Genomic DNA, 24928 nt, shown 5'->3' with positions numbered 1-24928 from the left:
GGCTTCGAGGGACACGCCCCCCCCCTCCCCGTGCCCCGCCCCTCGGGCCCGCCGGCGCGCACAGACCGACAGACGGACACACGGACACACCGACACCCGGACACGGACATACACGCACAGACAGACAGAGACACACAGACACGGACACGCAGACACAGACATGGACACACACAGACATGGACACACAGACACACGGACACACAGACACGAACACACACACGGACACACATGGACACGCAGACAGGTACATGGACACACGGACATGGACACACAGACACACACAGAGAGACACAGACACACATGGACAGACACAGGGACACACACGGACACACAGACACCGACATGGACACACACAGACACAGAGACACGGACACGCAGACATGGACACACACACAGACACATGGACACGCAGACATGGACGCACAGACACGCAGGTGCACACGGACACACGGACACACACACGGACACACACGTAGACATGGACACACAGACACACACACAGAGAGACATGGACACACGGACACACACACAGACACACACACGGACACACATGGACAGACACACACGTAGAGATGGATAGAGAGACAGACGCATGGACACACACAGACAGACACACACGCATGGACACACAGACACGGACACACATGGACAGACACACACGGACAGACACACACGTAGAGATGGATAGAGAGACAGACGCATGGACACAGACAGACAGACACACACATACACACGGACACACGTAGACATGGATGCACAGACGGACACACACAGACACAGACACACACACAAGGCCCAAGAGCGCGCGCGGGCACTCCCGCACACCCCCGTGTGCCCCTCCACGCGCGTGTGCACGCACAGCCCCACGCGTGAGCACACACACACGCACGCACCTCCCAGCGCCGTGCGTGCCCGTGCACCCCGAACACCCGTACGCGTGTGCACGCACCCCCACCTACGCGCCCTACAAACACCCGTGCGTGTACAGACACCGACAAACCCGTGCGTGTGTGCACACCTACAAACCTGTGTGTGTGTGTGCGTGCACGCAAAGGTAGAGGCACCGCACAGCCACACCCGTGTGCACCCCGTCCAACCTGCACGCCCCCGCGCACAGGATACAGCCATGCACACACACCCCCCTGCACACGATACACCTGCGCGCGCACACACACGCCCCCACACACACGATACACCTGCACATGATCCACCCGCACAGGATACACCCGCGCACACACAGCCGCACAGGATACACCCGCGCACACACACACGCACACACCCCCACATAGGATACACCCGCACCCAGCCGCACAGGATCCGCCCGCACACACACACACACACACACAGCCACACAGGATCCACCCGCGCACACACACACGCACACACAGCCGCACAGGATCCACCCGCGCACACACACACGCACACACAGCCGCACAGGATACACCCGCACACACACAGCCACACAGGATACACCCGCGCACACACACCCGCGCACACAGCCACACAGGATACACCTGCACACACACACCCGCACACACAGCCGCACAGGATACACCCGCACAGGATACACCCGCACACACACACACGCACACACAGCCGCACAGGATACACCCGCGCACACACAGCCACACAGGATACACCTGCACACACACACCCGCACACACAGCCGCACAGGATACACCCGCACAGGATACACCCGCACAGGATACACCCGCACACACAGCCGCACAGGATACACCCGCGCACACACACCCGCGCACACAGCCACACAGGATACACCCGCACACACACACCCGCACACACAGCCGCACAGGATACACCCGGACACACACAGCCACACAGGATACACCCGCGCACACACACCCGCGCATACAGCCACACAGGATACACCCGCACACACACACCTGCACACACACACCCGCACACACAGCCGCACAGGATACACCCGCACAGGATACACCCGCACACACACACACGCACACACAGCCGCACAGGATACACCCGCACACACACACCCGCACACACAGCCGCACAGGATACACCCGCACAGGATACACCCGCACACACACACACGCACACACAGCCGCACAGGATACACCCGCACACACACACCCGCGCACACAGCCACACAGGATACACCCGCGCACACACACCCGCACACACAGCCGCACAGGATACACCCGCGCACACACACCCGCACACACACAGCCGCACAGGATACACCCGCACACACACACCCGCACACACAGCCGCACAGGATACACCCGCGCACACACACCCGCACACACAGCCGCACAGGATACACCCGCGCACACACACCCGCACACACACAGCCGCACAGGATACACCCGCACAGGATACACCCGCACACACCCACACCCACACCCACACACACACACACACACAGCCGCACAGGATACACCCGCACACACCCACACCCACACCCACACCCACACCCACACAGCCGCACAGGATACACCCGCGCACGCACACACCCCCCCGCACCCCCCCCCCCCCCACAGAGGATACACCCGCACACCCACAGCCGCTCCCGCCACGGGACACCCCAGTCCCCCAGCACCCCCGCGCCGGGCTCTGCCCAGTCCCTCCCAGTCCTGTACTGGGCAGCCCAGCACTGCCCACTCCCCACCCCGTGCTGGGCCGGGAGCTGCCCCCCCACCCCAGCCCGCGCCCCCCGAGCGAGCAGAGGCCACGTCCGATATAAATAGCCATTTACAAAGAATACAAAAATAGAAGGGGCCTGCGGCGGCCGGGCGGCGGGGGGGAGCGGGACCTGTAGTGCTTGTGGGTAGGCTGCAACCCCGGGGGCTGGGGACCCCCGGCGTCACCCCCCGGCGTCACCCCCCGCCCCGGCCAGCGCAGCCCCGCGGGAAGCAGAAAAACGTGCGGAGTTTGGCTGAGGGGGGCCCGGGGCCTCGGCCGGCAGCGGGGAGCCCGGGGGGAGGTCCCACTCCCACCGTGCCCAGGGCTCCCCCCAGCCCCCCGGGGCGCGGGAGCTGCCCCCCCCCGGAGGGAGGGAAAGTACAAAAAGTGAAAAGTGCATCAATCTACACGTCCTGCCCCAAAACGCAGGGGCCTGCGAGCCCCCGGGGCTGGGGGCCCGTGGGGACGGCGGCCCGAGCCCCGTCCCACGCGGGGACAACGCGACCCCCCTTTGCGGGGAGCCCTAAGGCAGGGAGGGGGCTCCCCCCGACGCGGGTGGGGTGGGGGGCACCCGGGGGTCCCCCCCGAGCATCGGGGCCGCGCTCGCCCCGCTGCAAGGCACAGGCGGTGAGATCAGCGATGGCTTCAGGCCCAGGGGGGTTAAAGCTGGTGTCTGCGCCCCGGTGGCCCGGGACCACCGGCGGGGAGCAGGAGAGGCTCACCCCCTCCCGGGGCAGCCGTCCTGCCGGATCCCCGGCGGCACTCAGGGCGGCGGGTCCCGGCCCTGGCAAGGCACTGGTGGGGCTGGGGGGTCCCTCCGCTTTCCCCCGTTTGTGAGGGGGGAGGCGGGCGGGGGCCGGGGCCGCCTACGCCAGCAGCCCCATGCGGGTGACTTTGGCCGAGAGGAAGGTGTGCAGGACGAAGACGATGGGCTTGGGGCAGGAGTGCAGGTCCAGCGCCTGGGGGGGAGACGGAGAGCGGCGTCACCACGGGGGCACCAGGGGTCCCGCAGCTGGGGCTGGGGGCTCCCAACCAGCGGCACCCAGTGGGAGCCACCCCTGGAGGAAGAACCCCCCCCAAATGAGGGGGTGCCCCGGCTGCGCCCTGCTCACCAGCTCCCCCTCGGGGCCCCCGAAATCCAGGTAGAGGGTCCTGATGCCGTCGTCCGCCGACATTTTCAGCCTCTCGTAAGGGTAGCGGAAGAGGACGCTGCCGCCCGGCTCCTCCCGGCTGATGGTGAAGCCGCCCTCGTAGTGGATGGAGAGCTGCACCTCCTGCCCGCCCAGCGTGCAGCCTGCGGGCACGGGCAGGGCTCAGCCCCGCTGCCCGCCCTGCTGCCCGCCAGACCCCCGCCGCGGAGCTCCCCGCCGGGCCGCCCAGGCCCCGCTGCGCCCCTCGCCACCCCAGAGCCCCAGGAGGGAAAGGGGGGACCCCCGCGGGTCCCCCCAGCACTCACCCACGGAGACCTCCTTGATCAGCTCGGCGGCGGCGTGGCAGCCCTGCACGAGAACGCGCGTCCAGGAGGAGAGGTCGCGGTGGGTCTCCACGCGGAAGACGTGCATCTCCACGCCCTGGCGCGAGCCCGTCCGGGTGGCGAAGGTGAGCTCCGAGCCCAGGGCAGGCGAGCGGCGGCCCGAGCCAGAGTGGACCAGCCTGGGGGTGAACGGGCACAGGGGGTCAGGGACGCGATGGTGTTTTGGGGTCTCCCTCCCTGCTCCGGCGGGAGGCAGAGCCAAGACGTGAGCGGAGGAGCTGGATGCGGCCGAGGGGAGCTGGTCCCCCGAGCCCCCGCAGCCCACCTGGTAGCCACCAGCGGGTAGCTGTGGCAGGGGGAGGCCCAGGCGTCCCTGGTCCAGGGCATGCCGTCGTACAGCAGCAGGTCCTTCTCCGTCACCGCCATCAGGACCGGCCGCCACTGCTGCCGCCCTCCGTCCAGGCGCGCCTGGAAGAGACGGTGAGGGGCACCGGGGGTGGCAGGCACCCACCGCTGCCCGGGCACCCCGCTCCCCGCACCCACGGCCGGGCTGACCCCAAGCCAGCGGCTCCGCATTGCCGGGCTCTTGGCAGCATCCCTGTAAAGCCGTGCAAGGCGCTGCCAAGGGCGGCCAGCCCGGAAAGCCGCGCCGGGAGCAGCCCTCGGGGGATCCCGCTGCCGGGGCCAAGCTCACCGCGGTGCCCGGGCAGGCGGCGACTCTTGGGCAGTGAATTTGAGGAAAAGCGAGGGGCTGATGAGCGTCTCCAGCTGGGAAACCCCAGCAGAAGAGAGGGGCTGATGGCACGGGAAGCGCTGCCTTTGCCGGGGCGCAGCTGGCCGGGGGACATGAGAGCAGCCAAGCCCAGCGCCGAGGCCGGTGGCAGGGCTTTCCAGCAGCTGCGCCGCTGCAACCAGAGCCCCATTGGTGCTGCTGTCCCCGGGGACGGTGCCGGGCAGCATCTTTGGCGCAGCCCCAGCGGCGCGTACCTGCTCAGCCAGCCAGGCGATGTGCTTCACCTCCCTGCCGCCGGCCGCGGCACCGCCGGTGCCCAGCATGGTGTTGAGCTCGGCCAGGACCTGGGGGAGCAGGGCGGTGATGTTGGCGTGCAGGGCCGTGAACCAGGAGTGCGCGGTCGCCGTGTCCTTGCAGCGCAGGATGAGGGTGTTCCTGCTGTCCGGCGAGTGCAGCTCGATCAGCCTGCGAGGGGATGCGGCGCTGGGTGGGACGGGAGCGGCGGCGCCCGGCTGAGCGTGCCCCGACCCGTGCCCAGACTGGCAAACTGGCTGCACTGGTTTGGGGCTCTGGCCGTGCCGGGGAGCCACCAGCGCAGCCTGGTACCAGCCCTGCTGGCAGGCCAAGCTGGGGGGATTTGCAGGGCCCCCCTTTAGGTAGGCAGGGGAGGCTGCCAGCCGCCCCGGGGGGCACAGCGCTACCCCGGCCCCAGCCAAACCGCCGGGATTTCCCTTTGACGGCTTAGCGGGGGAAGCAGGAGCTCACGGCCGCGGCGGGGGGCAGCCCCCAGCCCTGTCCCGGGGGGTCCGTGGGGCAGGGGGCTCCCACAGCCACCAGGCTGGGGGGGGACGCAGGCAGCCCCTGCCCTCACCTGTTCTCCAGGTCGGGCATGCTGAGGTTCCTGGCGGCGAAGCACATCTTGAGGGGGATCACCTTGCGGTCGCGGGGGCCCTGGTGCTGGGGGGAGCCCGAGTCCTCGCTGCCGCTCAGGCTGGGCGACTGCGGGGCGGCCCCCTCCCACGGCAGGTCCGACACCAGCGAGGGCTTCTTGATGTAGGGGGTCACCTCCCGCATGAACTTCACTGCGGGGGGAGCGGGGGAACAGGTCAGGGCTGGGCAGGGGTCCTGCACCCCGACGCCACAGCCCTGCGCCCCGGGGATGCTCTGACCGTCGGGGTGTCTTGTGTCCCCCCCACACGCAGGGGGTCTCGGCCAGCCCTGGGGGGGCTGCAGGGCCTCCCCCAGCGGCACCAGCACAGCCCATGCCCCAGGGAGCTGAACTCGCCCCCGGCCTCGTGCTGCAGGCAGCAGGCAGAGGACAGGCAGCAGGAAAGGGGGCACCCTGCCTTCCCGCCCCGGGGGCTGCGGCAGCCCCAGATTGCCCTGGGGACCGGGGACCGGCCCGGAGTGTCCCACCCTGCCCCGAGACAGAGGTGTCCCAAGTAAAGGATGGGTGCCGGCGGCTCATCCCCATTACCGGCAGCCGGCGCGGGCGTAGGAAAGGGAAGGCAGCGCAGCACAATGGGGCCGGGCAGGAGGTCAGGCTGCAGCCCATCCTGACCCACCCCGGCCACCACGCTGCGAGGACGGCACCGGCCAAGTTTCCAGCGCCGCAGGGGCCGACGGCGGGGCTGACCCCAAGCTGCCACTCGCGCCTGCCAGCGGCCTGCCGGCAGCCTGCCTCCGCTCCCGGCAGGACGAGGAGGAGGAGAAGGGTTTGCAGCCAGGACATCCCGGCTCCACGCTCCTCTCCAGGCTGGGCAGGAAGGAAGGAGGCACCGGCTCCTATTCCCCTTGGAGTGTCCCTCGCCAAGCACCACCCAGCCCAGCCAAAGCAGAGCCCCGGTGAGGCACCAGCACCCCAGAGCTCAGGGCGAGCAGGAGCCAGAGCCAGGGAGCCCGGCTCATCCAGCCCACGGTGCTGCCATGGGCTCACCAGCGCCAGCCGCCACGCTCAAGGAAAGCCAACGCCTTCAAGATGTCAGGGAGCGTCAGCGGAGCCGCCTGCCGGAGCGGGGATGAGGCCGTGCGGGACGGCACGCTCGGCCAGGCAGGAAAGCTGCGAGCGAGCGCCGACAGCAGCCTGGGACGTGGCGCCCGCAGCCGGCGCTGGACCCCCGCCCGCCGCGCTCCCCGCCGGACACGGCTCCCCAGCCAGCACGCTGCAGGCACACATGCCGTGAGAGAGCCGGGAGAGCCGCCCGCCCGCGCCAAGCCCGAACAGCAACATCCACATGCCCCGGGGCAGCGGGGAGTTAAAAACAAACAAAAAAAAAAGCAAATAAGCTGTAATCTGCCGTGAAGCAAAGCTCCCTGCTGCTTGGGGAAAGCGGACACAGAGCTGGCACAACCGCACCACAGCCAGGCCAGCCGGCACACCGGCACTTCGCAGAGCGGGAACGACAGCGCGGCGGGGCCCAGGTCCCGCTCTCGGCCGGTCGTGCCGCTGCTGGACCCCGCGGTCCCACGGGCAGGCGCCTGCTGCGGCCCGGGGCTCGCCCGCTGCAAGTCCCCCTGCCGCGGGGGCTGCCGGCGGAGATGCCGGCAGGGATGGGGAGCAGGCAGGCCGGCCCCCCACCATCCCGCCGGATCTGCTGAGCCCGAGCAGCACGGGGCTGCCACGAGGCACTTGTCCTTGCTGCAGGCAGCAAACGAGTTAATATTAGCCTCCCGCCGCGCTGATCCCGGGATTACCGCCGTCCCCACGCACCCCTAATCCCGCTGCCCGGCCGGGCAGGTCAGGGCAGCGCCGCGGGGCAGCGGCAGCTCCCGCTGCAGGGCCGCTCAGCAGCTGTTTGCCAGATGTGGGCACCTGCCTCCAGCACCGGCCGGGAGCTCGGCACCCTCCAGCCAGCCCCCGGCAGGAGTCCAGCGCGCGGTGCCAGTGCCAACCTCCACCGGGGCACGGCCACTGCCTCCCCGAAGGCCAGGCTTGCCGAGAGCTCCTGGAGCCAGCAGTGGGGGAGCCGGCGGTGCAGGAGCCCGAGTGCCATGCCGGGGCGCTGCCAGAGGACCGTGGGCCACGCCGATGGCTCTCGGTGGTGGCTGGGACCAGCAGGCAGCCGCTGCCAGGCTGCGCCAGCTCGGCCACCGTGGTAAGCACGCCCCAGCACCGAGCAGATGCACAGGACCGTGTCTGCCGGTGGGGACAGAAGCAGAACCAGCTCCCTGCTTTCGGGGGGACGTAGCTGCGGCACACACAGGAGCACAGGGCTCCCCATGCCAGCGGCACAAAACTGGCACCGGGGCAGTGGAAACTGCCACCACGTCTTCTGCTTCTGGTGAGCCGGCAGCCGGCACATAGCTGCCCCGGCACAGCCGCTGCTGTCCCGCCTACGCGCTCACCGCAAAGGAAACCCGGCCGCCGCCTGCACCCCTCGCCCAACCTGCCGCAGGAAGGCGGCTGCTCCGGCTGCGCGGCAATGCTGGGTGAGCACCGGCCGAGCCCCCGCGTGCTGCCCGGACGGCATCGGTCCATCCTCGGGGCCGAAGACCCCTCCTGCCACCAGCACCCAGAGGGGAAACACCGCAGAGGTTTCCCCACGTTTGCACGTGGGTCAGCTCTTGCAACCAGCCTTCCCCTTTGCCGGCTGCCAGGCCTGCCCGCCGGCCGGCAGCTCTGCCCGCAGCTCCCCCGTAGAGGCGGAAAGGCTCCCTTCCCCCAGCGTGCCGGAGCGTGCCGCGCGCCTGCGGTCACCCCGGGAGGGAGGTGGCCAGCACAGGTCCCCATGGCCAAACCCAGCGCCCAGGGCAGGGGCCACAAGCCCCACCGGGGTGCCGGCGCAGGGCTGGTGCTCCCGCACTCCACCACCGGCCCCGGCAAAGTCTTGGCGAGCCCTGCCTGCCAGGGCGGTCGCACCTCCAGGGGCTAGCGAGGACAGACAGGCCGGGGTGGCAAAGGTCTTCCCCAGCTCCTCTCCAGGGCCAGCAGCCGCCAGACAGCGTCCCCGGGCCGTGGGGCAACCGCAACCACCGGAGAGGCAGCCCCGCAGCCCTCCGGCAGCGGGGAGCACCCCGATGCCGGCCCTGGCGGGAAGGGGTGGCTGCTGCGGCACCCGTGGAGGAAGCGGGGGACAAACAGCCCGCGGGGCCGGAGCTCCTGCGGGAGAGGATCAAACGGCCGGCTGGCGTGAGACGGGAGCGGGAGGAGATGGCAAATCCGGCACAGGGGAGCCACGGGGGCTCCCACTGCCTCCAATAGTGGACACCAACCTGCCAGGTGTTTAAGAGCCAAGCCCAAGGCTGCGGCTCCACCGCGGCCCCCGCAGCCCCCCAGCCGCAGCCGAGCCACACAGAGCCGCCCTGTGCCGGGTGCGGCCGTGCCAGGGAGCCCATCCGCCCGCCCTCGTGCCGGCACAGCGTGCTGAGAGCAGGCAGGTGAGCGGGAGTGCCCGCCACCGGCGCCAGCCCAGCCCAACCGGGCACGGGCGATCGAGCCCAGCGCCCACCGGCCACCGCGTCCACGGAGCAGCCCCACACACCAGTGGACAGACGGCCTCACCGGGACGCCAGGACGGTGCGTATGGCACCACGGACCTGCACGGGCCACCCTGGCCCATGGCACGAGCCACCGCGCTGCTGGGCCAGGCGGGTCCTGCCCGAGCTTGTCGGGCTGCCGGGAACAGGTCGGGCAGGAGCCGGTGGCTCCGCAGGGCCAACCCTGAGCCGGCTGCGCCGCGGGCACGGAGCCACGGGGCCACGGGCAGACCCCAACCCGACCCCCCGGGGCCACAGCCCTGCCTGGGGACTCAGGGGGCACAAACGCCCACCCCAGGGGCTCCGTCCCCAGAGCTGCCACGGGGGACACCCTGTCCTGGGGGGGGACACCCTGTCCTGGGGGGGGACACCCTGTCCTGTGGGGGGGCGACACCCTGTCCTGGGGGGGGATATGACACCCTGTCCTGGGGGGGACCCCACAGCCGGGGGACCCCAGCTCTGCCCCGGGGGGACCCAGTCAGCGGAGGTGGCACCCGGTCCTTGTCCCCAGCCGGGAGGGGTCCTTGTCCCGCCGCAAGCAGGAGCACCCCGGCCGGGGAGGGGACACCCCGGTCCCGGTCCCCGTCCCAAGCGGGGGCACGCCAGGGCCCGGTACCGGGGGCTTTGCGGGGGGGATGCATGTACCGTGACCGGGGTGGGGTCCCACAACTGGAAAACGGGTCCAAGGGGGGGTCCGGGAGCCCGGTGACAGCGGCAGGGGGTGTCGGGACACCCGGTAACGGGGCGGGAGGGGGGCACCCGGGAGAGGAGGAAGAGAGCACCGGGGGCCGGTACCGGGGACGGGGGGGAACGGGGGGGGTGGGGTTAGCCGGTACCTTCGAGGATGACCTCCCTCCCGGCTCGCTTCAGCGCCTGGACGGCTTGATCGTGGGTGGCATCCCGGAGATCGACGCCGTTAACGGCGAGGATGGCGTCGCCCAGACGGAGCGCCCCGCTCCGTTCCGCCGCCAGCCCCGGGAAGATACGTGAGATGAGCACCGGCATACGATTCTCCCGACCTCCCTTGATGCTGATACCGAGCCCTCCCGCCTCCGCCTTCACCACCCGCACCCTCCGCACGCAACCGGGCGCCGCCTCCGCGTTGCCGTTAACCACGCCGTTAAGCACCGCCGCTTCGCCGCCTCCCGGTTCCGCCGTCAGGCTCAGGGCTTCACCGCTCAACTCCGCCGCTACCCGCACCCAGCGTTCCCGTAGCAGCAGCTCCAGCAGCCCCGTTTTGCAAGCCCGGGTCCACACGGCCATGCCGCCGCCGCCGCCGCCGCGCACCGGGAGAAGGGGCGGGGTTTGGAGGAGGTGGGCGTGGCGACGCGGCCACGCCCCCGCCGGCATGGCGCGCTGCGGTAGGCTCTGCGCTGCGGAGGAGGCGGGGCTGGGACGCCCCTCCCCTCCCTCCGGGGCGACCAATCGCAGCAGCGGCGGCGACCCGCCGCCGCTGCTGCGATTGGTCGCGCCGGAGGAAGGGGCGACGAAGCCACGCCCCGCGCCCTATTTCCCGCCCCGCTCTCCATTTCCCGGGCTCTGCGTAAAGCCCCGCTTAACAAAACTGCGCTCCCCGCTTGCTCGCCAATTTTTAATAGAGCGAGCCAGCAGCCCTTCCTAGAGCCCGAATTTTCCCCTCCTCAGGGATGCGGAGATGGTGCAAAGAGGGGGTTTTGGGGAAAGGAGCCCCCCAAACCCTGCTCCCTCCAGGTGCAGGCGGAGATCCGGGGGTGCTACCTTGTCCCCGCAGCCGCGGGAGGAGGACCGTGGGGCAAGGATCAGGCCCGAGCCCGCAGCCGTACAGAACAGCGGGGTTTATTATTCCTACAGCGCCCTAGGAAAGCCACACACACAGTTTCTGCGGCCGGAGCAGCTTGTTCTGCTCTCAGGTGCCAAATTTCTTCTGTTGGATGGGCAGGGGCAGTTGGGTCTTGATGTCCATGATGGGGCGCTCCACCATCACGAGGCAGTTCTCGTCCAGCAGATCTGCGAAGAGCAGGGGCTGCGGGGCAGGGAGGGGGCAGGAGCTGAGGACGCGGTGTCGGTCCCCCTCTGCCCGGCCTTGCCACGCAGAGCTGCCCTGCAGCCGGCTCCGGCGCAGCTGTAACCAGGGGCGCTGCGTGGGAGCCCACCAGATCGCAGCAAGCGGCTGCGCCGTAACGGGGACCGAGACCGAGCTCTGCTCTGCCCCTTGGGTGCTGGTACGGCACCGGGAGCGACTGGGCGCAAGAGCCGGTGCAGCCACAGGGACCGTGGGCACAGGGCAGCCCCCCGGCACCCCCTCCTCAACGCGGCACGTGCCCAGCACCGCTGCCACCCACCTGGAACTTTTTGCAGATCTTGAAGGCGTGGAGCTGCCGCTGCCTGGCGGTCTCTGGGAGCTGCTTCAGGGTGCTCTGGTTCATCAGGAGGGCACTGTTGTCCGGCAAGGGCTGCGAGGAGAGCGCACGGCACGCATCAGTGCTGCCCGGACCCGCGCACCCCTCCCTCCGCTCCCAGCGGGGACGGGGACGGCCGGGCAGGGGAGATGCCCTGGGCACAAAGCCAGCCCTCCCGACGGGGCACGCGGGCTCACCAGGGACTTGTCAAGGACGCAGAACATGTAGATGTCGTGGAGCAGGATGTGCGAGGGGTTCTTGGGGTTGAAAGTGATGTGGGTGATGGGCGAGTCCCTCTCCAGCCAGACCTTGTGCAGCCCGCAGTTCTGCACCATGCGGCTCCAGGTCGTGTACTGCTTCATGGGGATGCTGAACTCGAACAGCTGGAGAGGCAGGAGAGGGGAGGCGGGGTGGCTCGCGAGGTCCGGTCCTCCCCGGCATCACCCTTGCGCCAGCGCACGGGCAGCCCCTGCTCCGGCCAGGCCGCGAGCGCTGCGTGGGGACAGGCTCCTGCCAGGGGCAGCGGGCAGCAAAGGGCAGCCGCATCCCTGCGCCTGCCCGGAGCCACGGCTCTCCTGTGGCCAGAAAGCCCCGAGGCCGAGGAGGAGCCGGGGGGAAGGGGCCAGGGCAATCAGGGCTGCGACCGGGAGGGCTCCTACCTGCTGGTCCGAGTAGGCGATAACGAGGTTGTTGGTGACCGGGTGGATGGCGAGGGCCGTCACCGCGCAGCTGTACATGGGCACCGTGCAGTGATGCTGCGAGGCAGGAGAAGAGGATGCTGAGGGGAGCAACCGAGGCCGCCTCCGACCCAACCACCCCCTTTCCCACACCCCCAGCCCTGCTCCGGGGACGCAGCCATCGCTTCCAGGGATGGGTCCCAGGCACTGAGCCCACCCTCACCTGCCCCCCAAGGCAGGAGGGCAGCGGGCGTCCTTCCTGCAGCACCCTCCGGCACCTGCCCCTACCTTGAAGCGTTTCAGGTTGTAGATGTGAATTGCCCAGTCCCCGCTGACCGCAGCCAGCCAGTGCCCGTCCGCGCTCGACGCCAGCAGGTAAACGGCCTCGGGGGACCCTGCAGAAACACCCTCGCTGGCTGTAACGGGTGCTGGGGCCTGCGAGGCACGAGGAGCCCCAGACCCAACCCCAGGAGATGCCTGGACCTGCATCGCCCCCGCCAATCTGGGCGCCCCCCTCCCCTGCCCGCGTCAGGCCACGAGGGCAGCACAAACACAGGGTGCAGGCTGCCGGGGGGGAAGGACCCCCACACCTCAGGGCAGGAAAGGGGGGACACGCGTGGCCCTGCACACCCCTCCGTGCCCGCAGCAGGGACGGGACTCAGAGCCCGGGGACCCCCCCAGCCCGAACCTGAGGGCGGCCGAAACGTGTGCAGGTGTTTGCAGCCCCCCGGCTCCAGCAGCTGGAGGACGTGGACGGAGCCTCGAGCGGAGGCAACGAAGAGGCTGTCGGAGTCGGAGGAGAACTGGAGCTGGTAGGCTGGGAGCAGCAGCTTGGGCACTTTGGGGACCTTGAAAGGGGGAGAAAGCAGCGCTGGCAGCCACCTACCGCTGCCGCCCTCGCTCCCCGTGAGCAATGCTGGCCGTGCCAGCCCCCCGGGACCCCACAGCCACCCACTGCCCCTCCCTGGCAGTGGGGCAGCCCCTCACCCTCCTCACCTTCTTGACACTGACACTGTCACCCTCGTATTGCACTCGGTAGAGGTGGAAGCGGGAGGCCGTGGAGTAGGCGACCCAGCTGCCGCAGGGCGAGACGGAGCTGCAGTAGATGTGCTCTGGGCCCTGGAAAGGCAGAGGGGCTGAGCGGGGCCCGCCAGATCCCCCGGCAGCCTCGCACATGCAGCTCAGCCGTCAGAAGGAGAGGGGAGGCTGCCGAGCCCCCTCCTGCGGCGGGGCAGGCACCAGGGCGGACCACGGCCCCTGCTCAGCCCTACCTTGCTCTTGAGCTGCACGAGGTGCTCGGGCATGCGGCACAAGGGAAGGACCTCGCCATCCTTTCCTGGGGCGACAAGAAACCATGCGGCACATCGGTGACGGTGGGGAAACCACACGGGTCGAGCAGCTGGGGATCGGGGGGCAGCAGTGCCCGAGGGAGAGCCCAGATCCTTCCCCAGCCTCCCCCAGGGCTGAGCTCCCCAGGGCCTGGCCCAGCTCCACGGGAAGCACGAGCGCAGCCTCACACCAGCCGTGCAGCCCGTGCCCAGGCACACACCGTGCTAGGAAAGGCAGCCCTGCCCGTGGCCGTCCTGCCAGCGCAGGGCTGTGGGGAGGAAGGCGTCCGGGCTAAACCACCCCTCTGCTGCCCAAGCGGCAGGACAGTTCATGCCTGAAACCCTGCAGGCAGCACGGGCTCTGCCACAGAGAGAGCTTGCACCGGAGAGCTGGGCCTTGCAACTCACCGGTTTCTTCGGTGGAGCCAAGTCTCCAGAGCTCCAGGTGCTGGGAGAACTGGAAGAGGAGCAGCCGGGCTTTCCTGGCACAGGAGACGAGGCGTCGCTGTGTGCAGAAACAGGCAGACTGACATGAACCCGCAGCCTGGCAGAAAGGGCTGGGCCAAAGCCGAAACGCCCTGGGGTGCCAGAGACTCCCGGGGCAGGGGAGAGGAAGGACTGGGTCCCGTGGGATGGGAGCCCAGAGATGGAGACCCAGCAGGACCAGCAAGACGAGCTTGCCAACTTCTACTCCCTCACCCGCTCCGTGGCAGGAGCCTTCAGACGCGCCAGGGCCAGGGAAGGGGCCCAGCAGGGCAGGGAACACCAGCCTTCTCCCGCAGGAAGAGCCAGCCCTGCCAGCCTGCCTTGCCAGGCGTGAAACCCTGCTCAGAGCGGCACTCACATGAGGGAAGGTGAATTTGCGGAGCACTGCATCATAGCCCTTCTTCTGCATCTTCTCCATCAGCGGGCGGATCACCAGCTGGGCGTCCAGGCCTGGAAGCCAAGCAGAGGTCAGCCAAAGCGGTACCGGGGGAGAGACCCAAGCCCTCCTCGTAACGGCGCCCAGTCCTACCCCCGGAGATGAGAGCCGTTGAGCTGTGTGCCACAGCTCGCACGTCGTGGGTGTGATGCTGGAAGGGCTTCGTCCGCACCCACCGCTTCTCCAGGCTGCCCATCTTCACTGGCAGCAGCTGAAACTGGTAGGTGGCCCCTGTCGAGGTGCCCACGACGATGCTGTCCTCTTTCTGGTGAGAGAAACGGGGACGGGGTTTGCGGGCGCAGACCGGGAAGAGCGAGAGGGCAGAGCCAGGAGGCAGGCAGAGACCGGCAGCTTCGCTCCCAGCCCTGCTCCTGCTGCCCCAAAGGCACCGAGCCAGGCAGCTCCTGCCCAGCCCACGGGAGCCCAGATGGGCCCCAGCTGCCTGGGGGGACCCGGGGGGACTCGCCTACCTCCGACACAGCCAGCGAGAGAACAGCCGAGGTGCTGACGGTGTGGGACTCCAGCAGCGTCCCTCGCTCCCAGTCCCAGAACTGCACCCTCCCGAAGGAGTCCGAGGTGACGACGGTGCCGCTCGAGAGGAAGGCGATGCTCCACACGATGCACTCGCGCTTCACCTTCTGCACGTGGTAGTTCACCATGATCCTCTGGACAGTTCGGCCTGAGGGGCGGGAAGGACGGTGGGGGGTGGCAAGGGGATCCCCCCAAGCACAGGGTGGGCCGGGGCCGACGGTCCCCGGGGCGGGGGACAGGGGACAGGCTGGGCTCGCCTCCCGCAGCTGGAGTTACCTGAACAGACGTCGAACACGCGGAGGACGTCGATGGAGCCGGCCGCTATGTGAGTGTCCGACGGGTGCCAGGAGAGGCACAGGATGCGGCCTGCGGGGAAGGAAGCTCCAGACGTGACCCCGCGGACTCACAGCCCCTCAGTCACCATAACCGGGGCAGCCGGGATGGACAGGAAGGACAGACGGACGATGCTGCCGCAGCACCGAGCCCTCCCAAACTCACCTTTCCGCCTGTCCAGGTTCCGCTCGAACTGGATCCCCCCGGGCACGACTTGGAAGAGCTTAACTGAGCCGTCCTCGCAGCCGATCTGCAGGAGGGGCCGGGCTCGGGCTCAGCCCCAGCGGGGCGGGCGGGCGGGACCCCCTCCCTCCCTCCCTCCGCCGCCGCCCCTCCGGGGGTAGGAGAGCCCCCCCGGCCCCCGGTCCCGCTCCCGGCCGCACTCACCGCCAGCTGCGTGCCGCTGCCGTTGGCCGCCATGCTCCAGATGGGTCCCCCGCAGCCATCGACGGAGCGGGCCACGCAGAGCCGGGCCAGGTCGTACTCGGTGATGTCCCCGCTGAGGCCGGCCCCGAAGAGCCGCTCCCCCGCCGCCCAGCACAGCGCCTCCACCGACCGGGCCTCATGCCCGGGGATGACCTGGGGAGGGAGGCCCGTCACCCCGCTGCCCGGCCCGCCCCGGCCCGGCGGGGCCCGCGCCCCCCTCACCTTCTCCTGGAAGTAGTTGGCGGCGAAGTTGTAGACCTCGACGGCGCCGTCGGTGCGGGCCAGGGCCAGGCGGCCGCCGCGGGGCTGGCAGGCCAGGCAGCGCACGCCGGCGGGCACCAGGCCGAAGAACCGCACCCGGTGCACCTCGAACTCCCCCATCCCGCCCCGCTACCGGCCCCGCTACCGGTACCGGCCCCGCTCCGCCCTGCGCGGGCCCCACGTGCGCGCGGCGCACCCGGAAGCGGAAGTGGCCCCTCCCGGGGGGAGGTGGGGACGGGACCGGAAGCGGAAGCAGCGGCGCGGCGCGGCGCGGCGCGGCGGGAGATTCGGGCGCTGGCGGCGGCGGGTGCGGGAGCGGGGCCGGGGGAGCCGGGCCGGGGGCTCGGCCGGGGCCGGGCCGCGAGTGGGAGGCGGGAGGGGCCCGGCCCGCGGAGCGGCCCGGCCCCGCTCCCCCGGCCCCGATCCCGCACCACCGGGGCCGCTGGAGGGCACCAGCGCCCCGCGCAACGGCGGCGGCGGCGGCGGCCCGGGGCGGGCTGCAGGGCACGGGGTGGGGTGGGCATGGGGGTCTGCGGGGGCCGGGGCGGGCTGCGGGGCCCGGGGGAGGGTGGGCATGGGGGTCTGCGGGGGCCGGGGCGGGGAGCTGGGGATGGGGGCGTCCCGGGGAAGGCCCCGGGGGAGCCCCCCGTCCCTCCCCGCGCTGACCGTGCCTCTGCCGGTGCTTCGCAGGGCCCGGAGCATGGTGCAGATCGTCATCTCCAGGTGAGGCCGCCCTGCAGGGCCGAGTCCTGCCCCCGGCAGCGCCCGGCCCCGGGCAGGGCTGGAGCCGCTGGGTGACGCCGCCTCTCTCGCCCGCAGCGGGGGCGCCGGAGGCCTGGCGCAGTGGGTGCTGGTGGAGCTGCAGGGCGAGGTTGAGCCCCGGCAGAGCGGCGGGCTGGCGGGGAGCCTCCTGGGAGACCTGCACTACACCCGGGAGGTGAGGCAGCGCGCCCCGGGACGGCCCCGGCGGCCGGGACCTCGCCCGCCCTCACCCCCCGCCTCTCGCTGCTCTCCCCAGGGGGTCCCCGTGCTCATCGTGGGCCACCACATCCTCTACGGGAAGGTGGTGCAGCTGGAGAAGCCCTTCGCCGTCCTGGTGAAGCGGGGAGCCGGCGAGCCCGGCCCGGAGGAGCCGCACGCCCGCTACGCCGTCACCGCCCTCATCAAAACCAAGCTCCTCTTCAAAACCCGCCCCAAGCCCATCATCACCAACGTGCCCAAGAAAGTGTGAGGACTCAGGGCGGCGGGCATGAGCTCCGCTCTGCGGCCAGGCAGCCCTGGGTGCTGCAGCCGGGGCTGAAGGAGATCCAGAGCCGGCCCCGGCCTCATCCCTCTGCTGTACGGAGGACTCCTGGGGCCACCTCGGGGTGCTGGGTCCTGCGTCCGGGCACCCAGAGCCCTTCCCGGGTCACTTGTCCCCCCTGTAATGACTCCGTTTCTGAGAGCTGCCGAGCTCTGGGGCACAAACCCGGCTGCCGCCTCAGGTGAGGCAGGTCCTGGGGGGCAGGGACCTCCTCTGAGCCCGGGCAGGGCCGTCCTCCCCGCACATCACCTTTTCTCTGTGCAAGTCTTTATTTTTGACAAATCCATCAGGATATAAAAACAGACTTTTTCAAAATATGAAAAAAAACCCGCAGGTTAAAAAATAAATAGATTTACAAACAATTATCAATAAGTATGAATACCAAAAAGCTACAAAAGTCTTCTAAAAAACCTCGTATTAAATTAAACAAAACCGTCTAAATGCTCGATTGTAGAAAGGTTTTTAAGCCCTGAAAAAGAGGGCCCGGGGAGACAGCCGGGGGAACTCCCCGGGGAGGGGAAAGGTTGGGAACCGGCTCTTCCCCGCCCTCCTCTGCATGGCCCGAGCCCAAAACCCAGCGTCTCCCCGCTGTCTAGACGCCGGGAAGGCAGCAGGGTTGGTACGATGGGGCCGTGGCTTGGCCGGAGCGTCACCACGGCCCCCGTGGGGGCCACGGTGACGCTCCGGCCAAGCCACGGCCCCGGTTTCCCCCGCTTCTGCGTGCCGGGATCCCCCAACTTGGCTCTTTGGCAAAGCTGAAGGGAGGTGCTGCCCTCCCGGGGCAGCCGGACCCCCCTGAAAGGGGTGGAGGGAGCCGTGGGGGCTCCCCGTGGGTACGTGCCCGCACATACAACAGCCGTGGGGCAGAGGCAGCACCAGCCAGCGGTGCTGGAGGGAGACGGTGGGGCTGTTTTGCCATAGCACCGTGGGAGGGGGACCAGGAGGCCCCCGTAGAAAGCACCGAAGGGTGGAGGACCCAGCTGCAGCGGTGGGGTGGGGGGAGCCTGGCCAGCAGCGCTCCACGCAGCACGCCGGGATGCTTGGCACGGCACCGGGAGGACGAGGCTGCGGCCAGCCCGGTGATGGGCAGCCCCGGCTCGGCCTCTCCCCGGCCAGCAGCCAGCTTTGTACAGAAAAATGAAAATAATAAGGAAAAAACAAACCAAAACAACAACAAAAAAAGCAAGACTTGATCAGAAACGCCGTGGCGGGTGCGCTCAGCGCTGCCCAGCACCTGACGGCTCAGTGCCGGCTGCGCCGGGGCCGGTGGTGGGCGAGGAGGGGACCGGTAGCGGTCGCCCCATCCCCGGCACACGTGGCCGCCCCGGCGCTCCCCGTGGTCAGACCTCGGCGAAGGCCAGCCCGCACTGCTCCTGCCGCTTGCCGCAGCGCCGGGCGACGATGGCCAGGTAGAGGGTGAGCAGGGCCACCCAGTAGCAGGCGTAGAGGATGGCGCCCGAGATGAGGAAGGCCACCTCGGTCTCGCTGAAGAGGTCCTGGCTGTAGGCGGTGTAGGCCAGCCCGCCCAGGAGCACCGCCACCCACACCGACACCGGCAGCAGCCCCACGAAGTTAACTACGATGGTCCGGCGCCCCGACGTGCCCCAGCCCGACTTGTTGATGGTGGCGATGGCAAAGATCTTGGCAGGCAGCAGGCTGGACATGTAGAGGAGGGCGTAGAGGGACATGAAGATCATCTCGGCGTTGCCCCGGAGGAAGCAGGCGTAGGTGGCCTTGATGATGCCCACCAGCTGCACCGTCAGCAGGAAGAGGAGGATGTTCCAGATGCGGCCGCGGTAGAAGAGCTGGATGACGGTGGCGATGAGGAAGAAGGGGAAGAAGCCGGTCACCACCGACTCGTAGGTCATCCAGAGGTGGTGCTTGTGGAACCACAGGGCGTTGTAGAGCCACTCGCGGAAGTAGGACTTGCTCCAGCGGGTCTGCTGGTTGAGCCAGCGCAGGTAGCGGGTGGGCGTCTCCGTTAGGCACTTGGAGCGAGCCGTGTACTTGGTCTGGTAGCCCAGGCTGAGCACGCGGTTGGTGAGGTGCCGGTCATCCCCAAAGCTGCACTTGCTGCCCAGGAAGGTCTGGTGGTACCAGTCCTCGAGGAACTGCTGCAGCAGGGCGTTGCGGTACATGCCCAGGGGCCCGCTGATGCACTGCACGCAGCCGAAGTAGGACTGGCAGGCGCGCTCCACGTTGAAGGCCATCCAGTACCGCACGCTGCTCAGGAAGGAGATCCACGAGTCATACTTGTTCAGGATCTGGGGAGAGAATGAAGATGAGCCACGGCACCGCTGCAAACCCCCCCGGCACCCTCGCCGCCCCGGGGCGCCTTCCTTCACGGCCGGAGTACCTGGACGTCGCCGCCGACGCCGCCAACACGGGGGTCGGCCTCCAGGATGCGGAGCATCTCGGCGGTGCAGGCGGGGTCCAGCACCGTGTCTGAGTCACACACCTGGGGGCAGAGGGAACGTCGAGCCCCGCTCCCGCCGCCCACGCGCGCCCGGCAGACAGCCCAGCCCGCAGCCGGGCAAGCCCGAGCCGCGGCCGGCGAGACGAGGCAGAGCTCCGGAGACCGGCAGGCGGTGGCAGGGAGCGGAGCGCCCCGCGGTGCCTGGCCACCGCTGCCCCGGGCCACCCAGCCCTGCCGTGCGCCCCGGCTGCTGGCACCACGGTGGGACCTGCCCCAGCCACCACCCCTCACCCACGCGTGGGGGCTCGGCACCCCGCACCGTGACACACGGTGTCCCGCAGGGTGACACCAGCCTGGGGCGCATCCCGCCCGTGCCGCAGGGGATGCGCCGAGGAGGTGATGCGAAACCCTCGCGGGCAGCGGTGCGGGCAGGGCTCAACCCCCAGGCCACCCCGGTGGCAATTCACCCCCAACCCCGGGTGCCGGTGGCTTGCAGCCCGCGCATGGGGCCGGATCCAAGGCCAGGCAGCTGGGTGCTGCCATGGGCTCATGGGGCTGCTCCTGCTCCACCCGCAGCCCCTCTGCCCGGCCGTGCGGGCAAGGCACTCCCTGCCTGCCTGCCTCCCCCCAGCCCGCCCGGCCCATGCATCCACCTGGATGTAGTCCACGGAGTCTCCGAGCGCCCGGAAGGCCGTGTACATCACCTCCCGCTTCCCGCCCCACTTCTGGAGGATGCAGGAGTAGGTGGTGCCGCGCACCAGCGCCTGGACGCGGGCCAGCCCTTCCCGCAGCCCGGCCTCTGTCTCCCCCTCGCCCCGCGCATGGAAGTTGCTCCTCCAGACGTAGCTGCCCGAGTGCTCGGAGCCCATCACGTCGTGGAAGATGTCCAGCATGTAGGTGTCGTCGGGGCCGTTCCCGTCCACCACCATCACCACTTTGAGGTCGGGGAAGGCGATGCGCTTGACGGAGCGCAGGCACTTCTTCAGGTAGTCGGGATCCTCCTGGTAGGCGGCGATGCAGAGGGCCACCGAGCGCCCCAGCCGCACCGGCTGCCCCTCGCCCCGCATGCGCCGGTGCTCCAGGAAGGCGAAGAGGCTCTGGATGAAGAGGTGCAGCCCCAGGATGGCCCCGTAGAGCCCGAAGGAGAGGTAGTGCTTCTCCGTGTGGATGAACTGGTACCCCGTGACGTAGGCGGCGAGGATGCCCCCCAGCACCGCCAAGGCGAAGAGGCTGGTCCCGACGACGCGCAGGGCCGTGGAGAGGCTCACTGGCATCTGGGGGGGACCGGGCGGCGTCAGGACGGGGCCAAGGGGACAGGAAGGGGAAAGCGGGGGGACCCTGCTTGTCTGCCGCCCCACGGCCACCCCGTCCCTCGCCGGTCACCGGTTTGGGGGCGAGACCTTCCCAGTGCCTCTGTGAGGCGTGGGGGTCCCAAGCACCCCACCGAGCGCGGTGCCTGCGCCCGCAGCCCGGCCCCGTCCAGCCGAGCGGGGCCGCGGGCGATGGCCGGGGCTGGAGGACAGGGAAGGGCACACGGGGACGTCGGGGACCCGGCCCCAGGGTGTCCCCGGGGGAGAGGGCCCTGCCTGCGCAGGGCCACCCAGGGTCCCCGGCCACCCCGACCGCCTGCGGCGGGACTCCTGCCAGGGACAGGCAGTGCAGGCAGCACGGGCAGGCAGTGCAGGCAGCACGGGCAGGCAGCAGCGGGGACTGCAGAGCTGCACAGCGGGGCACGGCCGTGGGGCGGGGGGTGCAGGCAGGGCACTGCAAGCAAGGGGGTGCAGGCAGGAGGGGGGTGCAGGCAGGAGGGGGGTGCAGGCAGGAGGGGGGTGCAGGCAGGAGGGGGGGGTGCACATGAACGAGTGAGGGGGTGCGGGCAGCCACGGGCAGAGCCAGCCCCAGGGACCCCCGCGCCACCGGCAGCGCCCCCGGGCAGCCCCCGTCCCCCAGAGCCCCCCCGGGCCCCGCAGCCCCCGGTGCCGGTGGGGCCGGGAGGGAGGGGTGAGGAGGAGGAGGGTGAGGAGGAGGAGGGTGGGGAGGAGGAGGAGGAGGAGGAGGAGGAGGAGGAGGAGGACCGGGACCGGGACCGGGACCGGGACCGGGACCGGGACCGGGACCGGGACCGGGACCGGGACCGGGACTCACCGTGGTGGTGCCGGTGCCGCCACTCGCCCCGGCCGCCGCCGCCGCCGCTGTGCGCCCGGCCCGGCCCGCACGGCCCCTTTATACCGCGGCGGGGCCGGCACCGCCCGCAGCCCGCGGGGGCCCCGCCCGGCACCGGCACCGCCGCCACCACCCCCGGCACCGGCACCGGCACCGCCCGCGGCCCGCCGGGACCCGCCCGGCACCGGCAGCACCTGGCAGCGGCCCCAGCCCCGCACTGCGGGAGCGATCGGCACCGGCACCGGCATCGCCCGCCACCGGCATCACCCGGCGCGGCCGCGGGCACTGGCACGGCACCGCACCGGGGACCGGCCGCGGCTCGGCAGCGCTGGGACACCCGGGGACACCGCGGGGTCCCCCCGTGCCACCCCGTCTCCCCGCGCCCCGCTCTCGGGGCCCCTCTCGCGACGCCCACGTGTCACCTCCCCGCGTCCCGCCGTGGCCGTGGGCCACCTGGGGATGCCCGGGGCCTGCCCCGCCGTGTCACCCTGTCCCCGTGGCCGGTGGGTCCCAGGGCAGGACCGGGGCCACCCCCGGGGACAGCAACCCTGTGCTGGTCACACACAATGTCCCTGTGTCCGGCTGATGGCAGGGGACAAGCAGCCCCGGGAAGGGACCACGCCGAGTCCAGAGGAGCTGCAGCCTCGGCTTTGGGCTCACATCCAGCACTTTTGGGTTCCTCACCCTGCTACGGGCCATCGTGTCCTGCTGGGCTGGGACCCGGCTGCGAGGTGACGCTGGGCTTAGGCCTGGACCCTCCCAACCCCGGGAGCCAGGGAAGGGGATCCCTCCGGCAGGAGCACCCCGGCCAGGCGGGTCCCTCTCGGCTGAACCCCTGGCACGGCGGTGACGCCGGCTGGAAACTCGCCACCGTAGGTGCCGGAGTGGGTGGCGAGGAACTGGTGAGCCCATGGATGGCGGGGATGGGGCAGGGATGCACCAGGACCCTCGGCATCACCAGCGGGGCTCCCATGTGGCCCGACTGAGCCCAGCAGTGGTGGGGCGTGGAGGTGCGAAACCCGGTGCGGTGGGGTCAGACCTGGCGTGGTCGTGCCTGTGCCACTGCCGCGGTGCTGCCGGGCGCACGCGGGGTCCCCGTGGCTGCAGGCGCCCGTCTGCGGGAAGCGGGGAGGGGGAGAGGGGGCAGGGGCAGTGCGTCCCCAGCCTGCAGCCCTCCCCATGCCCCTCAGCAGGGAACCAGCCCCGGGGCTGCCCCGTGGCCCCTTACCTTTCGGTGTGCCCGTGGCTGCCAGGCGCCTCTCCCTGCTGCCGGCCGGCGGCTGGCCGCAGGAGCGCTGCCCAAGGTGGAAACCAAACTCCCTCCTCCTCCGGCACAGCCGCCTCCTTGTTCCCCGCAGCAGGACGGCCGGACGGCGCCCGGCCAGCGGCATCAAAAGAGACTTTTCATTCAAAAAACGTCCTCTGCCGCTCGCGGCAGGCCCTGGGGAGGCACAGCCGGTACAGCAGCATCCCGGTGTGTGCCTGTGGCCCGGCACCGGCACCAGTGCTGGCTGGCGGCAGCCAGAGCGAGGAGGAGCGTTCAGCCGCCGCCGCTCTCCGGTGAGGACAATGCGCTCCCCGCTGCCCGTGCACACCCGGCCGAGCGGCACGGCACGGCACAGCACGGCACAGCGAGGTGTGGGCCCGGCGCAGGCGGCTTCGCTGGGGGTGGAGACACAGCCCGGCACCCCAAACCTTGCAGGGAAGGGGGGTGCTGGGCCCCTCACACCATCCAGCACGGCACAGCATGGCACGGGGCAGCCGGAAAATGGGTACCCGGAGCTGCGCAGAGTGGGGCTGGGGGCTGCCCAGTGCGAGGGGGCTGCCCGGTGCGAGGGGGCTGCCCAGCCCGGGGTCTCTGGGCTGGGTCCCCGAGGGCTCTGGTGTGACCCCAGAGCACCCCTGTCCCCAACCGTGGGTGCACGGCAGCTCCTGGCACAGGAGTGGGGCCCGTGGTGCTGCAGCTCCCATGGGAGCTGCCCTGGCCGGAAGGAGAGGGGTGACCCCGATGCTGGGCTGTCCCCGAGCACATGGCAGCGAGTGCTGGTCACCGCTGGGCGCCCTGCAGGGTCCCGCAAGCCCCTGGCTGTGCTCCCGGCACACACAGCAGCCCTGGCACGGAGGGGGCTCCTGGTGCCATGGTGGAAGGGCCCCCTCCTCAGACCCTGTGGTGCGGGAGGCCCCGGGAACGGGCGCAGGGCAGGCAGTGCCGTGGCAGGGCCTTTCCCAGAGGCACCGTGGAGGGGGACGGGTCCCCAGCACAGCCCTGCTCCCACCATGGCCCCATTGCACCAGCAGCACAGGGGCTTGGCAACGCCGGCTCCATTTCCCTCTGCCCCCCTGGGAAAATCACTCGGATTTGGCTAAAATCACAACATTTAGAAGCTGGCTCAGCTGTCGCCTCCAGGGATCATCCCTGTGCCTTGCCTGGGGCTGGCACCCAGAAAGGCTCTGTCCATGCCCGTGGGCACCCGGCAGCGAGCGTGCAAGTGTGCGAGAGCTGCCGGCCGGCTTGGCCATACCAGGACCCTCCAGCATCCCCATGGCGTGAGCGCGGTGCCGAGGCGTGGCCGTGTGGCAGCAGCAGGCTGCCTGCCAGCCCCGGGGTGCACGGCTGCCCACGCTGGGGGTGCAGACAGAGCCCCCCCTCCCTTCCAGCTCCCCTCGGGGGCAGCCGTGGCACCCAGTGCCGGTTGGCCGCGTGGGAGCCTGATGCACCGGCCCTGTCAGCTGCTCCCCCAGCCCAGGGCCAGCCCTGGGGGCTGATGCCCACCCACCCGCAGGACCCAGGGGCTCACCAGGGCCCGCGCCACTGCCGCCACCCCAAGCACGCGAGGGCGAGC

The 24928-nt window shown here is 70.3% G+C and overlaps 4 protein-coding genes across 5 annotated transcripts; 1 reads left to right on the top strand and 3 right to left on the bottom strand.

Annotated features, from left to right (window-relative positions):
• Positions 1–2896: 2896 nt before the first annotated feature.
• Positions 2897–10628, bottom strand: SNTB2 (syntrophin beta 2). The gene is made up of 7 exons (XM_082319336.1): positions 10184–10628; positions 5743–5953; positions 5126–5336; positions 4464–4606; positions 4121–4317; positions 3777–3958; positions 2897–3623 (listed from the first exon to the last, which is right to left on the bottom strand). The coding sequence occupies exons 1-7, from the start codon at positions 10608–10610 to the stop codon at positions 3531–3533; spliced, it is 1464 nt and encodes a 487-aa protein (XP_082175462.1). The 5' UTR covers positions 10611–10628; the 3' UTR covers positions 2897–3530.
• Positions 10629–11146: 518 nt separating this feature from the next.
• On the bottom strand, positions 11147–16352 carry UTP4 (UTP4 small subunit processome component). 2 transcript variants are annotated; one of them, XM_082318984.1, is made up of 16 exons: positions 16165–16352; positions 15904–16095; positions 15682–15766; positions 15460–15549; positions 15123–15331; positions 14746–14917; positions 14575–14666; positions 14139–14235; positions 13674–13738; positions 13399–13521; positions 13091–13250; positions 12691–12797; positions 12385–12480; positions 11923–12108; positions 11669–11779; positions 11147–11349 (listed from the first exon to the last, which is right to left on the bottom strand). In XM_082318984.1, exons 1-16 carry the CDS (start codon positions 16321–16323, stop codon positions 11233–11235), a joined length of 2061 nt encoding a protein of 686 aa, XP_082175110.1. In that variant the 5' UTR covers positions 16324–16352; the 3' UTR covers positions 11147–11232. The 2 variants fall into 2 exon arrangements, with proteins under 2 accessions (XP_082175110.1, XP_082175109.1); XM_082318983.1 differs by having other exon boundaries at positions 15904–16352.
• Positions 16353–16471: 119 nt separating this feature from the next.
• CHTF8 (chromosome transmission fidelity factor 8) lies at positions 16472–17759 on the top strand. Its single transcript, XM_082319337.1, has 4 exons — positions 16472–16510; positions 16894–16926; positions 17023–17140; positions 17222–17759. Exons 2-4 carry the CDS (start codon positions 16904–16906, stop codon positions 17432–17434), a joined length of 354 nt encoding a protein of 117 aa, XP_082175463.1. The 5' UTR covers positions 16472–16510; positions 16894–16903; the 3' UTR covers positions 17435–17759.
• Positions 17760–18846: 1087 nt separating this feature from the next.
• HAS3 (hyaluronan synthase 3) lies at positions 18847–21196 on the bottom strand (the record flags this gene model as incomplete). Its single annotated transcript, XM_082319359.1, has 3 exons — positions 18847–19770; positions 19863–19964; positions 20576–21196. 3 exons carry the CDS (start codon positions 21194–21196, stop codon positions 18847–18849), a joined length of 1647 nt encoding a protein of 548 aa, XP_082175485.1.
• Positions 21197–24928: the final 3732 nt, after the last annotated feature.

The sequence above is a fragment of the Platalea leucorodia genome (genome assembly GCF_965183815.1).
Source record: "Platalea leucorodia genome assembly, chromosome: 8".
Lineage (NCBI taxonomy): Eukaryota > Metazoa > Chordata > Aves > Pelecaniformes > Threskiornithidae > Platalea > Platalea leucorodia.
This window is presented reverse-complemented; position numbering and strand designations above follow the sequence as displayed.

Coding starts and splice junctions, on each gene's coding strand:
- SNTB2 (XM_082319336.1), bottom strand. CDS start 10,610: ATGGCCGTGTGGACCCGGGCTTGCAAAACGGGGCTGCTGGAGCTGCTG. Junction 5,954..10,183: donor GAGGGAGGTCATCCTCGAAG/GTACCGGCTAAC, acceptor CTCCCCCCGCAG/TGAAGTTCATGCGGGAGGTG. Junction 4,607..5,125: donor TCGCCTGGCTGGCTGAGCAG/GTACGCGCCGCT, acceptor CGTCTCTTCCAG/GCGCGCCTGGACGGAGGGCG.
- UTP4 (XM_082318983.1), bottom strand. CDS start 16,323: ATGGGGGAGTTCGAGGTGCACCGGGTGCGGTTCTTCGGCCTGGTGCCC. Junction 13,739..14,138: donor TGGCTCCACCGAAGAAACCG/GTGAGTTGCAAG, acceptor TTGTCGCCCCAG/GAAAGGATGGCGAGGTCCTT. Junction 12,481..12,690: donor ACAACCTGAAACGCTTCAAG/GTAGGGGCAGGT, acceptor CCTGCCTCGCAG/CATCACTGCACGGTGCCCAT.
- CHTF8 (XM_082319337.1), top strand. CDS start 16,904: ATGGTGCAGATCGTCATCTCCAG. Junction 16,927..17,022: donor GTGCAGATCGTCATCTCCAG/GTGAGGCCGCCC, acceptor TCTCGCCCGCAG/CGGGGGCGCCGGAGGCCTGG. Junction 17,141..17,221: donor ACCTGCACTACACCCGGGAG/GTGAGGCAGCGC, acceptor TGCTCTCCCCAG/GGGGTCCCCGTGCTCATCGT.